At 36.3% G+C, this 24901-nt stretch overlaps 1 protein-coding gene and 1 long non-coding RNA gene across 8 annotated transcripts in view; one reads left to right on the top strand and one right to left on the bottom strand.

Annotated features, from left to right (window-relative positions):
- Gm13629 (predicted gene 13629) overlaps nucleotides 1-24901 on the bottom strand; it is a 106593-nt gene that overhangs the window by 30186 nt on the left and 51506 nt on the right. The window lies entirely within an intron of this gene.
- Nucleotides 1-24901, top strand: part of Scn9a (sodium channel, voltage-gated, type IX, alpha) — a 155035-nt gene that overhangs the window by 117828 nt on the left and 12306 nt on the right. For all 7 annotated transcript variants that reach the window (XR_001781564.2, XR_374432.4, XM_006499033.4 and 4 more), the window contains 7 exons: nucleotides 1855-1972; nucleotides 8613-8767; nucleotides 12265-12438; nucleotides 15552-15674; nucleotides 22397-22678; nucleotides 23348-23401; nucleotides 24071-24208. Coding sequence is in view for 5 of the 7 variants with exons in the window: in XM_006499033.4 (XP_006499096.1) it covers nucleotides 1855-1972; nucleotides 8613-8767; nucleotides 12265-12438; nucleotides 15552-15674; nucleotides 22397-22678; nucleotides 23348-23401; nucleotides 24071-24208 (1044 nt within the window). In the remaining 2 variants the exon portion in view is untranslated. The remainder of the gene's footprint in view (nucleotides 1-1854; nucleotides 1973-8612; nucleotides 8768-12264; nucleotides 12439-15551; nucleotides 15675-22396; nucleotides 22679-23347; nucleotides 23402-24070; nucleotides 24209-24901) is intronic.

The raw sequence follows: 24901 nt of genomic DNA, 5'->3' as shown, positions 1-24901 counted from the left end.
CTTTCCAGTGAATTACGGTCTTGTCCTTGGTTCCTTGGTGACAGTTCACTGCAGCTTTGAAGTGAAAAACTAAGAACATTAGATAATTGTAGTACAATGTATGTAGTACAAAAATTTTGTTTTGTAGAATTACCATGACATAAACTATTGATCACTTTAAGTGTCTTCTGAGAAGTACTACTTACAGACTAGTGTTTATATTGAAGCCTTACCTCCTACAGGGTGTTCAATGTAGTGTGGGATAAGTCTTTATTAATGCTCATTTTGTTGAAATTAATTTTATACAATATATCCTGGTCTTTTTTTTTCTCCTCTCCCATATTTTAGTAGCTCAAAATCGTGCTACTAAATATGCTTTCACTAATTAATATTTCTCTCTCTTTAAGGTATTTTAGATTAATTTAACCACTTTCTACAACCAACCTTTAAAAGTAATTGTATACTGATGCCCTTTATAGCTTATATTAATAATGAAAGCTTTCACCTGGTTAGAATAACATCTACTGAGGATTTCATTAAATAAGGTGTCTCTAATTCTTCCTTCAGGGTCTAAAAAGGACTTAACCAATATTCAATCTGTACAACATTCCAATGCTGCCCTGACTGATGAGTGATGTGTGATTAGTACAATCCTGAGTACTCAATTTAGTACTCTCAAAAAGAAATTTTAAACCCACCTTAAAAGCTAATTCTTTAGATTAAGCTTGTGCTGGTAATATAAGTTTATTGACAAAGGAATCATTGAAAATGAGTATTTTTTATTTTAGTGCCTGCACTTGCTTAAAATAGTCTCCAAAACTTAAATTATAACCTTAATAAGTGAAGCATTGTCATAAGTAGTAGCTTTACATATTCATGTGTCGCTTAGCAAATGAGGATGAGAAATGAACTCTTCGATTGGTGTGATGCTCCACGCTCTACAAACCAATACTAGGTATTTGGCTGAGTTTTGCTACAGTTCCTGTATGTACTGTATCTGAAATCTTCAGTGTATGTGTGTATACATGCAGACATACTACCTGATCATAAAGTTTGGAAGGGGAACTCGTCTGTATTATGATCAGCAGAATGATCATAATGACGAGTTCATTGCTCTCACGTGTGAGCCTGCCATGTTTAATTCCATTAAAGTTCTGTTTCAGCCCTTGCATGTGACGCTCCTTAAGTCGCCATCCTTTTTTCCTTGAAAAATAATACTTTATGATCTTTTTCATGCAGTAAAATTTGAGGTTAAAATGGGTGGTGCTGGTATGGTCTTTAACATTTGAACTCCAATACAAGTTTTTGTTTAATATCTGTCTTGTTTAAAGACTTTCTATCTATAGTATCCTGCTACCTATTCTGTAAAAGTAAATAGAACCTCTTTGGATATTATTGTATATTCTTTAAAATTCCAACTACTTAAAATCTTTTTTCCTGGAATCTATCAGTTCTGTACTTTTGGTCATGCAGTACTGGCAACTTGATACTTGCACATTAATGTTCCCTAGAGGTCAGTTATCGCCAAAGAATAACTGCTCACAAGTTAGTATTAAACATAATATAATAGTAAGTATGGCCAATAATTTCCCAAGTTATAGTTAACACAAAATGGTTCCTCTTGAAAGCTTTGTCCAAATGTTTAATTACTACCATTATGAAATAAATTATTTTTGCAGGATGTGTAGATAGAAAGATCAACTATGGATGTACCATAAGGCAACTTGACCTCAACATGTGTTTCTATGTTTTGACAGCCATCGTACTGTTAAACATCCTTCATGACACTTTGCATGACTGGTCATTAAATGAAGTTTGAATGTCATGCTAGCATTCACTAAATGGCTTGTGTGGTGGTGGTGAATTTCTTTTTAGAGACGGAACCGATCAAGTTCTTCAGAGTGCAGCACAGTTGATAACCCTCTGCCAGGAGAAGAGGAGGCAGAAGCTGAGCCTATCAATGCAGATGAGCCCGAAGCCTGTTTTACAGATGGTAAGGGGGAAAACTGAAGCTCTCTCATTCACGAGTGCTTGGGTTTTGTCTTAGAACACGTTATCTGGGAACCAATGGCTGAAAGAGAGTTTCCTGTTCTTTTAAGCACGGAGCTCTATTTAAGTGCCCCCATATGTCTGACATCTATTGACAGTAGTTTCCAATGTCAGTGTATCTTACTGTAGAACTCTTTACTAGTGTAGGATCTGGATACTGCTTACTTTGGAGACCTAATTCTTATTACTAGGTGTATTAGGTTTCTGTTGCTGTGATGAAACACAATGACTGAATGTAAATCAAGGAAGGAAATATTTTAGCTCAGAGTTCCATAGCATACTCCACCACTGAGGATGTCGGAGTAAGAACACAGAGGTCAGTGACCAGGAGCTGATGCAGAGGCCATGGAGGAGAGCTGCTTAGTGGCTTGTTCCTCGTGACTTGGTCAGCTTGCTTTCTTGTAGAACCTAGGACCAGTAGCCAGGAATGGCACCACCCACAATGGGCGGGAATCCCTCACGTCAATCACTAATTAAGAAAATGCTCCATGAGCATACCTACAGCTCAATCTTATAGAGGAATTTTCTCAGTTGATGTTCTGTCCTTTTAGATGACTCTATCTTGTGTCAATTTGACATAAAAACTAGGCAAGACCCTGGGATACAGTATAATGAGGCAGGTGTTGCTAGGATCTTTTTTTCTTTTGAATATTAGAATGTATCATTAAGACTTGGTGAATAATTTGATCTGGTTGATTGCAGTGTCTCAAAATTCATCCCTACCCTACATTTATAGGACACATAGCATTTTACCGCTGTTTCTCTTCTACCTTTCTGAGAGTTATAAAATCTTTTTCTGTTTCTTATAATGACCATGTTATGTGCATCCCATACGTAACACGATACCAAAATAGCATTCTTAAAGTCAGAGAGGTTTGAACCATGACTATGGCTTGTATGAGCATTTTTGTACTATTATCCCTGATTATATCCGGAATATCGATACATATCAGTATATGTATCCTTGGCCTCACATTTGAGAAATAAATCTGCTTAACAAGAGCCTTCTGGTCATATCAGATATTGCTTGAAATATCCCAAGTGTAGCACACACACATGCACACACACGCACACACACACACACACACACACACACACACGCACGCACACATGAATAGTATTCAACTCTAAAAAAAATGTAAAACTAAAGTTTAAAATTTTGCAGAAAAATGGATTAACCTTTAATTTAATATTAAGTGAGGTTATCCAATTGATGAATGACAAGAAAAGAACTGTTTATTCTCTAGCATAGGTAGAATCTAGTCAATAATATATGGATAAATATAAAGAAATGAGTCTATGGAGACAGTATGACATTAATATAGGGGACAAGAAGAGCTAAGCATAAGTTGATGAGGAAGAGATAGATGCAGGAAAGAGGATACAAAACTAAAAGCTTTCCTAGTTTTAATTCTACTGTGATTTTCTTTCTGGTTTTGGTGGTGAGTAAGCCATAAAACATACTCAATACTGAAAGTATAAAATCTAATGAGAATATCCACAGCTTCCCTTCTGAACACCTACTCTACCTGTACAGAAGATGAGTTGTAGAGACTTTGAGTCATTTTAATTTTGATGGTTTATGTTGTTATTTATTCACAAGTTTTTTAAATAAAAAGTCTTAAAATTTAATATATGAAGGTGTGAAAACTGATGTTCCCTCCCTTACATCAGAAATGATGTTTTGGAATCACATTTTCAAGTCAACTGGGTTTGGACCATAGAAAGTTGACTGAGAGAAGAAATATATCTAAGTCATATCATGGAATATGTTCCACTAAGAGACCCTGCTGTCAGGACCTCTTTTGGTATGGAGCTCAATGTGACAAACAGCAGTACCCATGTGCTCAGTCTGAACCATTTATTCAATCAGTAAACAATTAGTAAATGTGTCTGCTGTACATCATTGCCACTTCTTGGCACTGCATTCATTATAGTACAGTTGGGTAAAACAATGCCTTTTATATAACTAAACATCAACATCAACATGTAGATAAATCAAAAGGGAAACGTTAATACTAAGAAAGGTCTAGGGACCTGTCCTGTAAATAACATGACGTTTGATCAATATTGGAATGAGATTAAGTGGGCTGTGCAAATCAATGAAGAATCAGTATTTTTCGATGGGTCAGCAGAAGTCCTTTTCTGTTGGTGAAACACATCTAACATTTGAGGAAAATCTAGGTACCAGTGTATATGGAAAAAACTGACAGAAATGAATGTAGGAGCTTTAAAGGATAACAATAATCTAATTATAAAGTCTTACAGCTCCTCCAGAGAGGACAGTAAGCAACCATGGGCAGAATCTTGATGATTTCTTGGGGGGTTCCTGAGGGAATCCAGATGAGGGAATTAATAGGGTCTTAGCCTAATGTAGTAGAGTTAGGGATGGTGAGACTAAAATTCTGACTACTTTTATGGTAAGCTGAAAGGACGTGCTGATGACCAGGACTGAGGTGAGAAAAGGGGATGAAGGATACGAACTCAGAAACCAGAAACAGTCTGACTCTACCTGTAAATTTTTTGAGAAGCATATGTTTCCAGAAAGGGAAATAAAGAACATGCCAAGTTCCGCAGGAAACCATCTCCTACAAATTCATGAAGGACCTACACGAGCTAAGGTAGAACCAATGGCAGTTCAGAGTAGCATCTGACCCACAGGGAATATTCTGTTGAAAAGGTCAACAGAAAAACTGAAGAAACAAAGCTAAACAGGAGTTGTGCTTTCAACCAACGTGGGTGATTTCTTTTTTCTGTCCTTTGCCATAAAGTCATTGATTCTTCTCTGTTTCTTATTGCTGCCTTGCTGATGAGTTTTATCAACTGCCATCTGTCTTCCTTTTGGTTCACTTTCCCCTCTCTTAGCTAGATCTTTCCTTAATTCTCATCGTGGCTTTATAATTCAAGACTTCCCCTTCCTTCCATAGGTCTCAGGATGGTCTGCATTGTCCTTAATGTCTTAGAAAAGAACTAATTATGAGTATGACAAACCAATTAAATATGGGTGTGACATAATTATGTTTCTATTGTATTGTACTTTTTAGAATTATTGGATTAGTAAATTTATATCACCAGAATCTGAGTTAAAAAGGAACCTCAGCTTTCTTCTTTTGTTTTTAATCAAGGGTTTTCAGTTAAGTTTGTAGGCACAGCCAGTTTATATTCTCTTTAAAATATTCTGAGTTCATCAACTCTTTGTATAAATAATAACTAATAACCAATTCTTACTTTAATAATAGAGCAAACAATCCCATCCAGTCTCTTATTTTCTTTGTTTTGAAAGGAAATTATGAACAAAACATTTGTTTTAGGTCATGTCAACACTTCTAGTATTAAAAAGCGTATTTTCCTAATCAGTTTTACATTGATTATATTGATTATGATGTGTCCTAGGGTGATCTGTCTGTGCTTTCCTTGCTATTGGGGATCATTGCTTTAACATGATGAAACCCAACCTAGACTTTATGTAATGTATCACAAAAGCAAACTAATGAACCCACCCAAAAGACAAAGACCTGACCCACCGGGACTCATTAGACTGTTTAGAGATATTGTTGTGTTTACATTTAATTAATAGTCATTCTACAGAGAAGGTATGATAACCTTGCTAACCAGCTAGGCAGGGAAACCCTGGGGATTCGTTTTTGCATGAACAGCAGGCAGGTGACTGAACACTCCTGTATCAAGTAAGAGAGAAATTCTCCATGGTATGATCCACCCTAGGGGCAGTGGTTATGAGGCTTTGGCTCAGACAAAACTTTCCTTGCTTTTCTAATTACCATGCAGTTTGTTTTCCTTTCATAGTCATAAGAAATGTTTCTTTCAATTTTAAGAGGAGCAAAATTACAACTCACATTGCACATTCTTGACTAAGGTTCATGTCTTCTCCAACAATTCTTTTTGTAAAAGTAATTCTGATTGGGTTTTTTTTAATCGACTTAAACATTTTAATAAATTTTTAAAAGTTGCAATGATGATCTTTTTTGGCCCCTCGTGTTCACATTTCAGTTGCCGTCTCCATCACTTCTCCTTTACTGCAGCCTCTTCGCTTTCCATAAGCACTGCTTACCGCTCCTGCCACATCAGTGCATAGCAACTTAGTTGTCCATGAGAAAAAAAGTATGTTTTCACACAGCAGTTTAGTATAAGAATTTCTGATATCAATATGTGCAAAATTAACAATTATATGTAACTAATACATATATTATTATATGTAACTTATTTGCCACACACAATCTACATATGCAACTGTGTCTTCCAGAAAACTATTGTAGAATTTTGCCAACTGCCTATAATTACAGTTGATGAGTAAATACACTTCATGAGGGCCAGTCAGTATCTTCATTTATATTAGTTACTGAAACAAACACGATTTTATTCCTTCATTAATGATTTCAGCAATTTTTAATAAATACATAATGGAGGTTGAGTAAGGAGAAAGTATTTCTCAATGGCTTCTGCTGCCCATAAACACAACATAGACTTACTGTTTCTCTACTTCATTAACATTCCTTCCATCATTTTATTACACACACACACACACACATACCCCACAAATTACCTATGGTGGTTTTCATTGTGTAAAGATTTGTGCCAGCCATGTTTCCATCATGGCTGTGACCTTGCGGAGGGTATGATACAGAAGCCAAGTAGCATGATATGATCCACCATTCAAAAAAACAAAAAATATAATGTAGCATGGAGAGTATGAGATAGAGAATGATAATTAGGAAGCGATAGATTCTTAACTCTATTTAGAAAGTATTGAATTCTACATTTAGTTACCTTAACCTCTTATAATGGTGATTTTAAACAAAACATTTAAAATTTTTCTGAAAGTTTCCCAGGGAGTTTTCATGAACCAATATGGTTCCAGCACACCACGTATCTTGTCCCTATCCCCTAATGGTATTGTCACAAAATGTTCTAAATGTGAACCATTCTTCAATATTTTGATTGTGGGATCTCATGAAATGGTCCTGACCTCTGATATACTTATCCTAATAATTTCTGCCTCACATTTTTCCTCTGAACTTCAGATTCAGACCTCAAACATTTACCATATGCCAACATTCAGAAGTTTTATCATAATCTCTAACTCATTACCCTTCAAAGCAGCTCATATTTTTATGACCTTCACTTAGTCACTAAATCCTGCTGAAGATACAAGATGAATGTCTTGAATCTGCTGTTGCTTTCATTTCTCTTTCCCCTTGATGAAGATGCTATGTTAGAACCTTATAAATTCTATGGGTTTGAGCTTCTCTTCCACTGACCAGCACCATATTCTATTGACAATGTCTAGTGAGGCTGCCTATAAAATTCCTTCCTTATAACCATCACTTACTCCTCAATTTTGATTTATATGATTTAATTTTTAGAAGCAAAATGCAATTGCTTCGTAATCTGTCCAAATTCTCTCACACTCACCTCTAAGAATATGGCTTTCATAATTCTGAACTGTTGTTAATTCTCACAAATGAACTTCTTTATTGTACTTTTGCAATGGATTCCTTCCAAACTCTGGCTTTTTTTGAAACCAAACTCTTTCTGCTACTGACAAATTCATTCATTTCAGGCTCTGTCTCTTCCAAACTCTTCAAACCTCTTCCCAACTCTTTTTAATATACAAACCAGGTTATGTGAACTTCTTCCATTCTTCCAAGGTGACCTCTACATATCTGTTATTTTAATTGCTTTATCCATTTATTTCATTAATATCTGTGCGTATTTAACCTAAATAAAATCAAAAGCCAATTCTCTGTGGAGATGAAGCTATATACAAAGACACACTAAAATACTTGGTGTAAAAATGAATGAATACGCATAAACATTTTAAATAAAATTTTCCTTAGTTTTTCATAGCAAGATAGTTTAAATATAAGAGGTCCAACTCAAATCTTTCAAACTTAGAGCAGATTGCAATATATTTATTTGCATTTTCGTATGTTTGCCTTTTTATCTTAATGTTAACACTTTCTATTACTTTTTCCAATATTATTGAGAATACTATACTGTTGCTCAAAACATTTTATCTTGTGTTTGTGTTTATTCCATCAAATTCCATCTTTTACCAATTATATCATTGAACTGCTGATTCTCCTGCTTGGATAGACGATATGCAGGTTCACCACCCCCATGTGACTATATGCAGTTCTGGAGACCAAGCATATCTCCCTACTTGCTTGGCAAACACTCTACCAACTGAACCGCACTTCCAGTCCCTCCAAAAGTTTTAAATTCAGGAGTAGAGATGTGTCCAATTATATTCCGTGTCAGTGAAGAAAGCCTTAAAAATAATTTGCCTCGGTGTTACAATTGTCCCACTCATTTGTTTCCCCATTAAATAATTTAAATGGTGTAGAAGAAATCAGGAAATTAGAAAATGACATATAATAATGCATTGTGTGAAAAATAATTGACGGATACTAAAAGAATGTCATCAAAATTAGACAATGAAAAGAAGGTCCTGCAGCATTAGGAAAAAAGAAACGATGTAATGTGGGAGAAGGTAGTCCCTAAATGATGCATTCAAAGCTTTTACTCTGAGTGTCAAGGTGTTCTACACATGTCCTTCTTGCCAGGCTGTGTGAGGAGATTTCCATGCTGCCAAGTTAACATAGACTCCGGGAAAGGGAAAGTTTGGTGGACCATCCGGAAGACCTGCTACAGGATAGTGGAGCACAGCTGGTTTGAAAGCTTCATTGTTCTCATGATCCTGCTCAGCAGTGGAGCTCTGGTAAGTGAGCTGATAAGTGGACTCATAAGTCAATATCTTTACCCATACACACATACACACACACACAAAGGAAGGTAAGTATGGCAAACTTTGCTGAAGGTTAATTGGTAGGCTATCATAAACATGGTTCATTCTGATTTCTTCCTCAGCACTACTGTCACTGGTATATAAAAAGACCACTGACTTAAGATTCATTTTCGTTTTTAATAATTGTGTTGCATGTGCACGCATGTGAGGGTGCAAAAACCACCACAAGGGCCAGAAAGGGTCATCTGATTCATCAGAACTGGAGTCACCCAGTGTGAGTCACCCCCTGTGGATGCTGTGAGCCAAATCCAGGTCTTCCACAAGAGCATTATGTTCTTAACCTCTGAGTCATCGCTCCAGCCCCAAAGATATTGATCTTTGGGTGTTAATTTTGTATTCTGCCATGGTGTTGGAAATGCTTATCAACTTTGAGCATTTTGTAGTAGAGTCTGTAAGGTTAGTTTGCTATAGAGTCAAAATCACCTGCAAATCAGGGTTCTTTGACCTCTTCTTTTCCTATTTGCATAGCTTTTATTTCCTTCTTTTTGCCATATTGCTTAAGATAGTATTTCGAAAGCTGCATTTATGGGAATAAAAAAGAGTGGGCTTGTGGTCTTCCTGAGTTCTCCTATCTTTAGTGTGATGCTGACTAACAGTTTGTAAATGCATAGTACTTATTATGTTGAGGGATACTATCTCCATCCTGACTTTTACCATGAAGGCATTTTGGATTTTGTCCAAGAGGCTTTCTTTGCTTATTGAAGCATTCATGTGATTTATGTCTGAGTTGATTTATATGATGAATTACATGTATTTACTTACATAAATTGAACTAACCTGCATCTGTGGAATGAAACCAACTTGGTCATGATGAATGATTTTTTTGATATAATTTTAAATGCTATTTGAAAATAATTTACTGATAGTTTTTTAAATTTATATTTATTATGGAGAAAAACTTGTAAATTCTCTCTCTGTGCCTTTTTGGGGGTAACCCTGTATTCTTGATATACTATATGAGAACAGTCAGGGTCCTCAAGATAATGCCTTCCTTAACAAGTCAGTCTCTTACACATTAAAACTAGAGTGTGTCTTCAAAATGGAAATCAGGACCCTAATATTACCTACTATAGCTCATACTCTTAATAACTAATAAAGTCTCCTGGGTTTATCTTATTCTAAATTATATATGGCCAGTTATTTTAAAGAATATATATATTAGAAGAAGCCATTTTTTAATTAGATATTTTCTTTATATACATTTCAAATGCTATCCCGAAAGTTCCCTATACCCTCCCTCCGCCCTGCTCCCCTACCCACCCACTCCCGCTTCTTGGCCCTGGCATTCCCCTGTATTGGGCATATAAAGTTTGCAAGACCAAGGGGCCTCTCTTCCCAGTGCTGGCCGACTAGGCCATCTTCTGCTACATATGCAGCTAGAGACACGAACTCTGGGGGTACTGATTTGTTCATATTGTTTTTCCACCTATAGGGTTGCAGACTCCTTAAGCTCCTTGGGTGCTTTCTCTAGCATCTCCGTTGAGGGCCCTGTGTTCCATCTTATAGATGACTGTGAGCATCCACTTCTGTATTTGCCAGGCCCCGGCATAGCCTTACAAGAGACAGCTATAACAGGGTCCTTTCAGCAAAATCTTTCTGGCATTGTGAACATATCCCATAATCAGCCACCAAACCCAGACACTAAAGAATATATTTAAAAGGTTAAAGTTTTAAATAAACTTTTGCTCAAAATGTCCAAAAAAGGAGACTGATGTTTTGGAGGAAGCCATATCAACTGAATTAAAAGAATCACACGAAGAAGAAAGGAAACAGCTTTGCAACTATTGGTAGTTTTGCTCAAGGAGTTTTCCTAGTATGATAATGAAGATTTTGAAATTCCTGTCTGTTAAATAAATGCAAATAATAGCTATAATGTAGAAAAATACCATATTTTATAATTTCAATATACATTTCTTTCATAAAATTCCCAAAAACATTCTGAGAAAATATAAAATTTTATCATTTAACAAACAAGAACACTGAGTACAGAGTTTAAAATGTTTCCACATATCTCAATTATAGTAAATGTCAACGTTATAATTTCAAAGCCCCTTCTATAACCCAGACATAGGAGAGCACACCAAAAAGGAAAGGAGAAACAAACAGTACCTGAAATGGGGAGCAGTGAAACCTAAACCCCAACTCTCCCCTTGCCTTTATGTTTCAACATCCACAAAGTTCACCCTGCAAATAGAGACCCTGCATCTGAGTCTGCTGACTGGTCCAATCACAGTGAGGTCTTCTGAATGGAGCATCTTATCTCATCACCAAGACTCAATACTCCTCTCTCTGAACCTGTACCCCAATTCTAAGAGCAGAATTCTTCTTTGACACCAAATCCCTTTCTTGCCATGTTTTGGAGTTACTGATTCTGCTTGGATGGTTTTCATAACTCCTCTAGAACTTGGAGAAAGGCACAGGAAAGTCTTGAGAGCTAGACTCCTTCCCTACCACATGCCATCCCCACCTCCACCCTGCTTACTTTCAGAAGGTCCACAAGGTTGTGCATCTTAGAGGGTCTGCACATTCTTTCTAACCTAAATTCTTGTTTTGCATCAGTATTGCTGTCAACCATGGTAAGAAATGTGCTAATGATGGTTTTTAAAGTATTGACACAGATTTGGCAGTGACGGGGGATAAGAACTGATTAAGTCCATAACCACGGACAGGAAATACGATGTTAATCACTAAAGCTATGTTATTTAGCTCTCATTTCTTCCACCAAGGTGATTAGTGCTTCCATATGAAAGATAAAACCTCATGTAATTCAGACCTATTTTGATCAGCGGCCATTTACAATACCCCCATTACTTCAACTCTCTAAATGTATTTGAATTATTTTCCAAAGAGCTTCAGGCTGTGGGTATCCTATCTTACCCTTGTCATTTTCTTAAAAGTTTTTGAAGAGGATAAATCCTACTAGCATGGAGTAAGAGCCAAAGGAGGTTCCTAACCTAATTGGTGGGTGTGAATTAGAGTGTAGTATTACAAAGGTTTACAAGAGGGCCTGACCCAGGAATAAAGTCTGAAAAGGATCAGGACCCTTTCCGTTTGAAAGGAGAAAAGAACAGGCAGGTGATGTGAAAAAAAAAGTGAGAGAGGGAAAGAAAGGAGAGAGAGAGAGAGAGAGAGAGAGAGAGAGAGAGAGAGAGAGAGAGAGACCTTAGGCTTTAGAAACCATGATTCTTTCAGAAGACTGTACGTAATTCCATTCCTCTGCTTCTCTGTGACAATGGAAAAGGATGTTAGAAGTAAATTTTATGCAGGAGCTGCAAACCAGAGGAAGGCTAGCCAAGTTGTTTTCACACCATTATTTTATGTGATGTCTCTATCAGAATTGTAATTTCTTCTTCTCCAGTGAAATATAAATTTAACATTACGCATAAGCTGAAATGTGAATGTTTCCACAGGCTTTTGAGGATATATATATTGAAAAGAAAAAGACCATTAAGATTATCCTGGAGTATGCTGACAAGATATTCACCTACATCTTCATTCTGGAAATGCTTCTAAAATGGGTGGCATACGGGTATAAAACATATTTCACTAATGCCTGGTGTTGGCTGGACTTCTTAATTGTTGATGTAAGTATTTTAGAATAAAGTTTAAAGGCTGATTTGTTCTAAGTGTTCTGTTTTCATTGGTGCTTTTCTAGATTACCATCTTGTCATCTTACTTACTGCAACCCTATAGGTGGAACAACAATATGAACTAACCAGTACCCGGGAGCTCTTGTCTTTAGCTGCATATGTATCAAAAGATGGCCTAGTCGGCCATCACTGCAAAGAGAGGCCCATTGGACTTGCAAACTTTATATGCCCCAGTACAGGGGAACGCCGGGGCCAAAAAGGGGGAGTGGGTAGGTAGGGGAGTGGGCGGGTGGGTATGGGGGACCTTTGGGATAGCATTGAAAATGTAAACGAGGAAAATACCTAATAATAATAAAAAAAAACAGAAAAGGGCAGATGAGTCTTTCTAAAAGACAGGGTGCTAATTTTCACGACATTAATTTCCCAGATAAAGGAGAGATATTCAAGTTGTCTCACGTAGTGGTTAAAACTTGGGTTAAAAATTCAGGATTAAGACTAATTCTATGCTAGAGATAAGGAAAGCCTAGAGAATATTTATCTCAATCATAATGCTGGAGAAAACCAAAATGAGTCTCCTTTTCTCAAGCATTCAACTACCGTCCGCTCCAGAAGGCCAGTGAAGCACAGAAGTCACCACTAATTGCTTCAATAAATGCAGAGAACATTTTAGGACTTGGATGGTGAAAATGCATAAAAATACTTTAATTTACATGTTATTCAACATAGGAAAAATGATTTGGAGGCTAGGGCCAGAACTCAATTGTAGAGTGTCTGCCTACCATGTGTAAAGCACTATGTTCAATATTCATTACAGAAAAACTAAAGGAGGAAGAGATGATGAGTTTGTATCATTACTTCCTCATTATTTTAATTTGTTGACAATTTTATATGAATATATACTAATTACTCCCCAAGTTTCTTATCTTCTTAGTAGTCTGTAGTTCTTTGTGTAGGGTTGAGGGTCACTGAGCTTCTAGCTCCCCTCCAACATAGTCCACATTAGAACATCTATTGCTGTTTTCTTTGTTCAGCTCACAAGTTTAAGCAGTCGTGTTGGTAAAGTTTTCTGGTGTAGTCACTAACATTCCTAGAATATATATGTATTAAGGAGTATGCATGTGTGTTCATGTGCAAACACACACATACACACATATGTAACAATTGGTGAAAAAGAGAGAGGAGGGTTTTTTTTTTCTCAAAACCCACAGATTTGAGAAAAAAGATCATTGACCCAAATTATCATGGCCAAAGTAATTATAGCAAGCAATTAACTGAAACCAGCTTTTTTTTCAACGTGTACATAGCTTGTGTCTCACTAAAAGTGGGGTTCAAGAGATCATCACTGGAAATGATGAGATAAGGACTTTTACAGTCCAGGAGTAGGCGCTTTCCAAATAGGGAATTTGTCAGGCAAATAGGTGGTGTTACAGAAACTGAATATAACAATTTCCTGAAATAAAGAGATGATTACAAGCGCTCATAATAAGGTAATTGTCATAATAACCTTTTGAAACAAAAGGCATGATTGCCATTTCCTGGAACAGGCAGCATAGAACTATTTGTAGTGAAGGTTCCAGGTGGGGCATAGCCCAACATAGAGACAGTTTTAATTATAAACAAGAATGAACCTACCTTATCTTCACTACAAAATGACTTTAAAATCTGTGATGAAGGCAGGCAGATTTATCAATATGAGATGGTTTGGAGGGAGGAAATTGAAGTGTGAAATGATTTCATTATGATAATCTCAAAAAATAAAGGAAATACTTCTAACATTAAAAACAAACAATATAGGTGTGGGGACATGCCCATAGGTTCCCATTTATAGTGTTTCCTCAAGATTATCACATATTCACTCTCAGAAAATTCAGCATCAGTTTGAAAGACTATTCTATTTCATTAAAGACTGTGCAAATTTTATATAACATTTTTAGAATCTCTCTTATGAAAGAGAGAGCATGCTTTTTTTCTTAAGTGGAAAATGAGGGGCATGCATGACCGAATCAGTTTAGGAGTGAGAAGAGTAATGACTCCTATGAGCTATAGGTTATTAAAAATGTATGCTCCGTTTAGTGGGATATTCTGAAGGGACCTCACGAGGACATCAATTCCACAGAGCAAGGTGCCTGTCTTAGGCAGCAGCCGTGAACTTCTAAGGAGTGAAGGTTTTTTTCTCTAAACTTTTCAGTAGAAATTGACCTGAATTCATTCTTCTCTAGAAATACTTTGTCTCTTTGACATGGCATTAGCTTGTGTTGAAAAGCATTGTTCTTAGACACAGTGCCTGCTGCAGTAAATAGTAAACGGAAATTACTCAGAGACAGAAAGCACTTGGAGATACAGATTTTTGTTCACTGGGAACTCACTGTTCTGTTCCGAAATGGATGTTGGTTTCTTTTCTGCCAAAGTTCTTTCTTTTGAGATGATCTGTGGAAAGAGTACACATTCCTGTAACATCATCATCATGGTTGCTAGGCCTACCATGATGAAATTATGTCTTTAGGTTGATGGTTAAGTCATGAGTCATCCAGTCTCACTGTATTTTCAATATAATTCAAAATTCCATCCGTAAATTATTACAGTCAGACTTTTGTGAAAATATTGGCAAATCAAAGGCTGTAAACACTCTTATTTTGAAGATGTTCTCATCTCAGTCATGAATCTTCAGATGGCTTTCAAATACAGGCTATAATCATGTCTAGATCTACTTAAGTTTTTAACATACTTTTATTTACAGCTTTGGAAGCACACTAAAGTGTGCCATGGGTTTCATTTTAATAGAAAATGTATTGGGTGCTGTTATTAAGGTTCACATTTAATAAACAATTAGATATCCAGTAATTATGAAATACAAAAATTGTAGGTGTTGTTTCTACTTAAGTGTGGTAATGAGTAACCTTTCTTCCTTCCATTATTTTTTCTTTTTATTAATCTTCCAAGAATTCTATTTTCTTTTTCCAAAAAACTTCCTTCTTACCTATTATGGGGAGGACCAATTCAAAGCAAATGACATTCTTGTTGCTTTTTCTTTGTGCAATTTATAACTGAATTTTCATTGTGTTTTGTCACATCATTAAAATCCTTACTGAGAATGTCATTTTTTGCAGGTGTCTCTAGTTACTTTAGTAGCCAACACTCTTGGCTACTCAGACCTTGGCCCCATTAAATCTCTACGGACACTGAGGGCCCTAAGACCCCTAAGAGCTTTGTCTAGATTTGAAGGAATGAGGGTAAGAAAATACCAAACTCCTTAATGTAAAATTCTTATTTTTTTAAATTATGGTTTGAAATAATTATCAAACAAGTGTACAGTAATTATGGACTATCACTGTATATGTACATGAGCATATGCATACACATGTGATATGGTTATATAGAATAAGGACGCACAGAATTTTAGAGTGCCTACCAAGTTACAAAGTAACAGATGATACTATAGTCCTTCCTTTATATAATATGGATAGAATATATTCATATATTTAATAACTAATAAAAGGTCTTTCTTTTCAAAATGGAGACTATTCTATACTAGAATATACACATCAATAGTTTGCCTCATCAAATGTCTAAATGATTTTTGATTACAGAACAAACTTAGGTAGGGAACATAAGAAAGGACAAGAAGGTGGGGTAACATTAGCCATTGAGTGTAATTCATGCTCAAAATAATGATTCAAAACTAGTGGCATTATACCAAAATTGCACTTAAAAAATCTAAGCCCCAGGCATTAAGTTCCTTTGCCATATGCTGCATAATAGCCCCCCAAACAGAGTCATTCCATAGAAACAAAGTAAAGTAAACAGAAACTACAGTCAACCTGGTTTTAATGGATGTATCAAATCAATAACTTCTTCATAAAACCCATAGAGTACAATGCCTATTTTTCCTGCATTTAGCAGAAGTCATTTGTTGCTATTCATCTTGAATTTCTTCTTCCTCAGGTTTATGCCTGATCTTCACACATTGTTCTTTCACATTGGAGTGCTTCTATTTCTTGTTTTGAGCCCCAATTCACCAACTTCAGTATAGCAGTTATCAATACAAATACCTCTGACCAGAAAATTAAATTTGGATTTGCCTTGTCTGTCTAAGACAAGACACAAGCAAATATCCTTTTATCTTTGACCATATGCCCAAAACCCTCATCATATTATAGACATTTACTTCTACTTGCAATTTCTGAGCAGTTTAACATGGAGTCACATCTGGCTCATTCATTTTAAATATATGAATACTGGAAAACTATCAGCATTGCCTAGGGATTGGTTGTTTATTAAATGCAGACTTCTAACTCAGCCTTTCCAGCTACACCCAAAAGCTGAGAAAAGAAGGTCATGATTTAGAGACTTCCCTAGCTCATGTAATGAGACTGAATCTCAGAAAAACAGAGGCCTAAGATAGTTCTGTGATAGGGTACATACGCTGCCTTCATAAGAACCTGGCTCTCTTTGATACCCCAGGCATGTGTGTGAGTTCACACGCACAGAAACCCCCACCACACAAACACACACACACACACACACACACACACACACACCACACACTCCAGTGCCTACTCTAAGTCCTGCCAAAGGACAGATTCTGGACTTAATCATCCCCTTGGAATCATCAGAGAATGATCTGATTTTCAGCCCCTGTATTATTAGCTCTGCTTGCTTAAGTGCCACTGTAGCATTTTACTGTTCATGCATACAGTTGATGATTGCCAAGTGTATGAGAGATCATTATTTCAAAAGAACTTTTAAGTAAAACACGAACAACACACGAATGCAAAACTCCCATTTCACTTTGTGCACATGGATTGAAATAGGATTTTAAACTTTAAGGTTAATTTTTTGATTATTATTTTTAATATTTTGATGTTGTATTCACACTGAATTGGCCCACAAATTTGAGCAATGTATATTGCATTTCCATAAACAGAACATTTCTGTCCCTAGACGACTATTTCTTTTGCTGATAAAATCAAGGCTATATTTACAGGGAGGGTTTTTTGTGTGTTTTCTTTTGCTTTATTTTTGGATTTGGTTTGATTTGGGGGGTTGGATTTTGGTTTTGGTTTTGGTTTTATTTTTTGGTGGTAGTGGTGATTTTTGCTTATTTTTATAGAACAAGTAAGTCTGATTCAAAACATTTTAATATGTTTATAATATCCAACTATTTGTTTGTTTACCCTGAAAAGAAAAGTAGTTTTTCAAGAGGCAGGGGTACTTTGGGAGAATGAAGATACAGTAGATGGGAGACTTTTGAGTACAGCTTCCTCAGAGTCCTAAGGCTCTGCTCCTTCCCTGTAATTCTAAGACACATGTTAATATCCTTGTTGTGCTGGGAAAAAAAGAAAAAAAACGAAATGTATAATAGTACATAGTTTATCCCGCCCCAACAGACAGCAAATTGTCCAAGTCAAGGAAAACAGCGTTGTGTGGAACCATCTACACATGTTAGCACATAATGCTACAGGAATGCCACAGGGGCTTGTATGCTGGTGATGGTTTAAGATCTTGCAATGTGTTAACATTGGCGCCATGACTCTCCAAGAAAGTTAAAAGTCACAGGTCACTAGACACTCCAGACATGGATGCTATAAGTTATATAGAAAGAGTTTTCCATACCCAAACAGCACCAGGAGGTAGCGAGTCTCCCAGGAGTTCTGACAGGCCTGTGAGAGCAGGTAGGACCACACTGCTGCTCAGAGGATCCCAGCCAAAATCCTCAGGACACAGGAACCAAGGGGCTGCCTGGGACAGGAGTTGTCCGGTCTCCATCTGTGCCCAGAGCTGATCTTGTGCCATAAAGCTACATACAGAAATAGCACCAGGAGAGAGCTAGTCTCCCAGGAGTCCCTACACATCTGCAAGCACAGGTAAGACCACCATTTTTCTTCAAATTCCTGGCCCAAGAGGGACCCTCACAGAACCATCAGGACACAGGAACCAAGGATCAGCTGAGTACAGGATTCTTCTGATCTCTGTCTGCACCCCAGAGCTGACCCTGTAGCACAGCTCTCCATATCCAAATTCTTTGCAGAGAGAACTGGTCTCCCTGGAGTACTGACACACAGGCTTGCAGGAAGAACAAGCCAAAATCAGAGAAAGCAAGACTAGCTAACACCAAAGATAACTAAATAGAGAAAGGCAAGCACAAGAACATAAGCAACAGAAACCAAGACTACTTGGCATCATCAGAATCCAGTTATTCCACCACAGCAAACCCTGGTTACCCCAACAAACCAGAAAAGCAAGATTCTGATTTAAAATCACATCTCATGATGATGATAGAGGAATAGAAAAAGGACATAATAAGGAAATACAAAAGAACACAAACAGGTAGAAGATCTTTAAGAGGAAACACAAAAATCCCTTAACAAATTACAGGAAAACACAACCAAACAGGTGAAGAAACTGAACAAACCCATCCAGGATCTAAAAATGGAAATAAAAACAATAAAGAAATACTGGATATAGAAAACACTGAATATAGAAAACCGAAAAAAGAGACCAAGAGTCATAGATATAAGCATCACCAACAGAATACAAGAGACAGAAGAGAGAATCTCAGATGCAGAAAATACCATAGAAAACATTGAAACAACACTCAAAGAAAATGCAAAGTACAAAAAGCTCCTAACCCAAAACATCCAGGAAATCCAGGACACAATCAGAAAATGAAACCTAAGGATAATAGGAATAAAAGAGAATGAAGATTCCCAACTTAGAGTGCCAGTAAATATCTTCAACAAAATTATAGAAGAAAACTTCCCCAACCTAAAGAAAGAGATGTCCATTATCATACAATAAGCCTACAGAACTCCAAATAGATTAGACCAGAAAAGAAATTCTTCCTGTCACATAATAATCAAAACACCAAATGCACTAAACAAAGGAAGAATATTAAAAGCAGTAAGGGAAAAAGGTCAAGTAACATATAAAGGCAGACCTATTAGAATTACACCAGACTTCTCACCAGAGACTAGAAAACTAGATGCTGGGCAGATCTCATACAGACCCTAAGAGAAAAAAAATGCTAACCCAGACTACTATACCCAGCAAAACTCTCAATTTCCATAAATGGAGAAACCAAGATATTCCATGACAAAACCAAATTTACACAGTATCTTTCCACAGATCCATCCCTACACAGGATAATAGATGGAAAATGCCAACAAAAGGAGGGAAACTACACCCTAGAAAAAGCAAGAAAATAATCTTTCAATAAACCCAATAGATACAAATAAAAACAACCAGGAGATTCAACCTCAGATCTGTCAGAATGGCTAAGATCAAAACCTCAGGTGACAACCAATGCTGGCAAGGATGTGGAGAAAGAAGAACACTCCCCCATTGCTGGTGGGATTGCAAGCTGGTACAACCACGCTGGAAATCAGTTTGGCAGTTTCTCAGAAATTTGGACATAGTCCTACCTGAGTACCCAGCAATACCACTAATGGGCATATACCCAGAAGATGCTCCAGCATGTAATAAGGATACATGCTCAACTATATTCATAGCAGCTTTTTTGTTAATAGCCAGAAGCTGGAAAGAACCCAGATGTCCCTTAACAGAGGAATGGATACAGAAAATGTTGTACATTTACACAATGGAATACTACTCAGCTATTAAAAATAATGAATTTATGAAATTCTTAGGCAAATGGATGGAACTGGAAAATATCATCTTGAGTGAGGTAATCCAAACACAAAAGAAAATACATGCTATGCACTCATTGATAAGTGGATATTAGCCCAGAAGCTCTGAATACCCAATATACAATTCACAGTCCACATGAAACTCAAGAAGAAGGAAGACCAAAGTATGGATACTTTCTTAGAAGGGGGAACAAAATACCCATAGGAGGAGTTACAGAGACAAAGTGTGGAGCAGAGACGGAAGGAAAGGCCATCCAGAGACTGCCCCACCTGGTGATCCATCTCAAATACAATCACCAAACCCAGACACTTTTGTGAAGTCCAACAAGTGCTTGCTGACAGAAGCCTGATATAGCTGTCAACTGAGGGGGCTTTACCAGTGTCTAACAAATACACGAGTGAATGCTTGCAGCCAACCATTGGAATGAGCTCAGGGTCCCCAACGGAGGAACCAGAGAAAAAACCCAAGGTTCTGAAGGGTTTTGCATCCCCATAGGAGGAACAACAATATGAACTAACCAGTACTCCCAGAGCTCCCTGGGACTAAATCACCAACCAAAGAGTACACATGGTGGGACTCATGGCTCTAGCTACATATGTAGCAGAGGATGGTATAGTCAGTCATCAATGGGAAGAGAGGCCCTTAGTCTTGTGAATGCTCTATGCCCCATTGTAGGGGAATGCCTGGGCCAGGAAGCTAGTGTGGGTGAGTTGAGGAGCAGGGGGAGGGAGAGGAGAATAGAGGGTTTTGGGAGGGGAAACCAGGAAAGGGGTCAACATTTGAAATGTAACTAAAGTAAATATCTAATAAAAAGAAAAAGGGAAATAAAGTAAACTGTCTTAAAAAACCTTTAAAAAAAAGAGTTGAGTATGTAAGGCTTTGGGGCTAATGACTACAAGGTACAATGTATGTCAATGGTAATAACAAAAGGGGGAACTGATGAACGAGGATGGAGATATAAGTCTGGTGAAGAGCCATGTTCTTCCTAGCCTTTTGGGGGATCTCCTCTACAGTATTATCTGATAAAATATGCCATGAAGAGCAACCATGATGTGTTTCCTTCCATCACCTCATGTGCCTCTGAAATATCTCCACAGTCATTCTTATTGTTTCCAGTGTGGAGTCAAGAAAACACCACCAGTGCACTGACTTTGCAGTGAAGAAAGTTCTCTAGAAGCAGAATCATACCCTTTATTTGTGTATTAAAAATGGCTACAACAGCAGTAGAGATCATAGAACCCATACTGGCTAAATACATGGAAGCCAGACTGTCTCACAGGTGGTCATAGGGTCCACATGTGTCCTGTGTCCCCACTTAGAAGGGTCTTGAGATCCTTTTTAATAAGTTCAAAATTTTAAAATATATATATATATATATATATATATATATATAAGCAAATGCTAAGCTATTATCAACCAATCTTGTTCTAACTCATCTGTACTCAAATGTGGACTATAGCTGAAGAGTAAAACAAAAGATAGGCTTTTGAAGAATGAGGTAATTAAGAAAACCAGAGGGGAGAGACCTACTGTAGAAGGTGTGGTGCAGGAAATTTGAAACAGTGAAATCACTGGATCAATAACAAAGGAAAAGGCTGAAAGGCAGTAATGAAGAAAGTAACATAAGCTTCACCTAGGCTTGCTTCCACTGCGGCCCCACGGCCAATACTTGGCCAAGCACTTATATAAAAGCCAATTTTAGAGCTAGAAAGATAATTTCAAGAAAATTATTTTCACTTTGCAGAATCATCACAATCTAAAGCGTATAAACCACTAAAAGACTCCCAGCCTTATCTTAACTGAATACAAACTATAGGTTCACTATATGGGAGAGTGTGTTTCCAAAAGCTGGTGATTTCAGGAATATGGGACTGTAATATATATATATATATATATCCTTTACTTATGTTTTTTTTCCTAAGTATTTATGTTTCTCCCTTTTCAAAAGTTTGTAGATTTAAGACTTTGTCTTAGCAGAATCAGTTTTTGGAGAGTTTGGGGGGGTTATTTGTTGTTTTGTTTGTTTGTTTTTGTTTTTTCATTTATTTGAAGTGCAATATCATCTTGGCCATCTACTCCTCTGTATGCTAGTAGTTTTACTGTCTTAATCATGAAACTGGTAAGTCAGAAAACACAGGGCTTATGACATACCTTGTCACTACTAAGTGCACTACTGATCACTGTACATTGGTTGCTCAATGTAGACTCGTTGATTGCTTGGGCTTGCACCTTTAATTCTGCATTGGCGTCTGTTTGTCATTTTCTACTGATCCTAACTACTCTTGTCTTTCTTTTTGGGTATCAGGTAGTGGTCAACGCACTCATAGGAGCAATCCCTTCCATCATGAATGTGCTTCTTGTGTGCCTTATATTCTGGCTAATATTTAGCATCATGGGAGTCAATCTGTTTGCTGGCAAGTTCTATGAGTGTGTTAACACCACAGATGGCTCACGATTTTCTGTATCTCAAGTTGCAAACCGTTCTGAGTGTTTTGCCCTGATGAATGTTAGTGGAAATGTGCGATGGAAAAACCTGAAAGTAAACTTCGATAACGTTGGACTTGGTTACCTGTCGCTGCTTCAAGTTGTAAGTGACTCTCTTCATGAATACTTGGTACAGAATGGAGAGTATAAAACACTGTGTAAATGTGCTACTAAGAAGAAATTATGATGCCAGATTCAATATTTTTTTAGCACATGTGCCCTGTAAGCATAGCTAAAGAGCACAGCTTTCTTGATTTGTAGATATATTAATCCACAATTGACAGTTTATTTTCATTTGAGTCACCATCACTACATCAACAGACAAATTACCTTCTAAGTAGTCATTATGGGACTTTTATGTTTATCTTACAAGGTAATAGGAAGTTTTTTTTTTCTTAAAGGCATTGAGAAGCCCTGAGAAATAGAGACAAATTATTTCCTACTCTAATGATAAAATCCTCTTCCACTTTTGAAAAGGAAACGTTCATATATAAAATACACAAGTATTTGTAACAATTTGGAAATTCCAGAAAAAAGTTTAGAATATTTCCTTTTAAACATTGCAGCAGTTTTCACATCTGAAATAAATGTATGTGGTGCTCTGATATATTTTTTTTTTAAATACAGCATTTTTACGTTAACTCGGTATTTTTAAATAGAACAAAACTAATTTGACGCTGCTAGTAATACTGGAAGATTAAATAGATAAACTGTGTTCATGATAATTTTAGAGTCTGAGTTTCACATTCAATTTCTCTAAATGTATTTATAGGCAACGTTCAAGGGCTGGATGGATATTATGTATGCAGCAGTTGACTCTGTTAATGTAAGTATTGATCAACCTAAAACTAAGTCTTAAATTTTACTTATTTACCTTAGGTGTACCTTTACAACTTGAACTTCAGTTCTCTAGTGCCGTGAATATGTACAAATACAACGAAAAGCTGCCTCCCTAGTGATTTCAATTACTTAGGCATATAGCATTTGGAGATCGACCCAGTGTAAATTCTGGGTCTGCTACATTGTGTAACCAACAAGCAGCAAATACTAGTTGATCAAAATAAAAGTAAAGTGATTTTTATTCATAGTTTTTAGTATTTTATGTCTCGAAACACTTTGCAATATTTATTATCTTTGCCAATAAACTTTAAAGATTACTGGCTGTTTGATGTTTCTATGAAATCTAGTAAAGATATATTTATAAACAATGGAAACACAATAAAATCAATATGACTCCAGTATGATCACTTTTACAATTTTATTTGGAAATTAAGGGAATTCATTCAGTCATTTACTTGGTGACTTGCCCTATCAATCTGAGATCAATCACTGCCTATGATAAAGTCCTTTATACATTACTTGAAGATTTTGTGTGTATACAGTGTGAGCACGTACTTATTGCTGAATATGTGTACTTCTGAAATACTTTTTCCAGTCCACATTCAACTGGAAATAATCAATGTTACTGTCAACATGCTATTGACTTTTTCTGCAGGTAAATGCACAACCAATATATGAATACAACCTCTACATGTACATTTATTTTGTCATCTTCATCATCTTTGGCTCATTCTTCACTTTGAACTTGTTCATTGGTGTCATCATCGATAATTTCAACCAACAGAAGAAGAAGATAAGTATTTTAAGTGTTTCCTACATTGCACTGAAAAAGAATGAACTTCATATAAATGGATTATTTTGCATTTATTTTTCAAAATAATTGGTCAACTATGTAATTGTATATATGTATAATCTTATTGTTTTGTTCTGTAATTTTAAATGTTATATCAATAGTTTTAATTAAATTATTACATTATATTATATATAGTTACATATTATTATCTATTATATTTATTATCATTTATTTATAGTATTATTTATTCATATACTACTATATATTAAAATTTATTAAAATATACTTATAATTAAACACAATAGTCTTAAACATTATATTAATTCTCTGATTTCTCTGATGTTGCCTATAGAGGACTGAATAATAAATATACCACTAGCTCAAAGCAGTAAGGTACTTTTTTCAAAGTAGTTTTATTTATTTATTTTCAGAGGTATTCTTTTTTTCCTGCTAACCATCATTCTGGGGTATGTGTTATGATGGAAGTTAAGTGACAGTTACTTATAATATGGCTGCTGAACTCATGTCACTTATGTTATAGCATAAGAAATAATACTACTGAAAGTAAGACCTGCTGAGTGTGTGTGTCAATCACTCTCCTTAGCTTTTGAGCTCAATAACTTTTATATCAGCTTTAGAGTCTTTTGATTGTCATAATAAACCACAACAAAGAATGTGACTTAAAACAACAGT

This window comes from Mus musculus, chromosome 2, assembly GCF_000001635.26.
Source record: "Mus musculus strain C57BL/6J chromosome 2, GRCm38.p6 C57BL/6J".
In the NCBI taxonomy this organism is placed as follows: domain Eukaryota; kingdom Metazoa; phylum Chordata; class Mammalia; order Rodentia; family Muridae; genus Mus; species Mus musculus.
The sequence above is the reverse complement of the archived record's forward strand: the minus strand, read 5'-3'. Positions and strand labels throughout refer to the sequence as shown.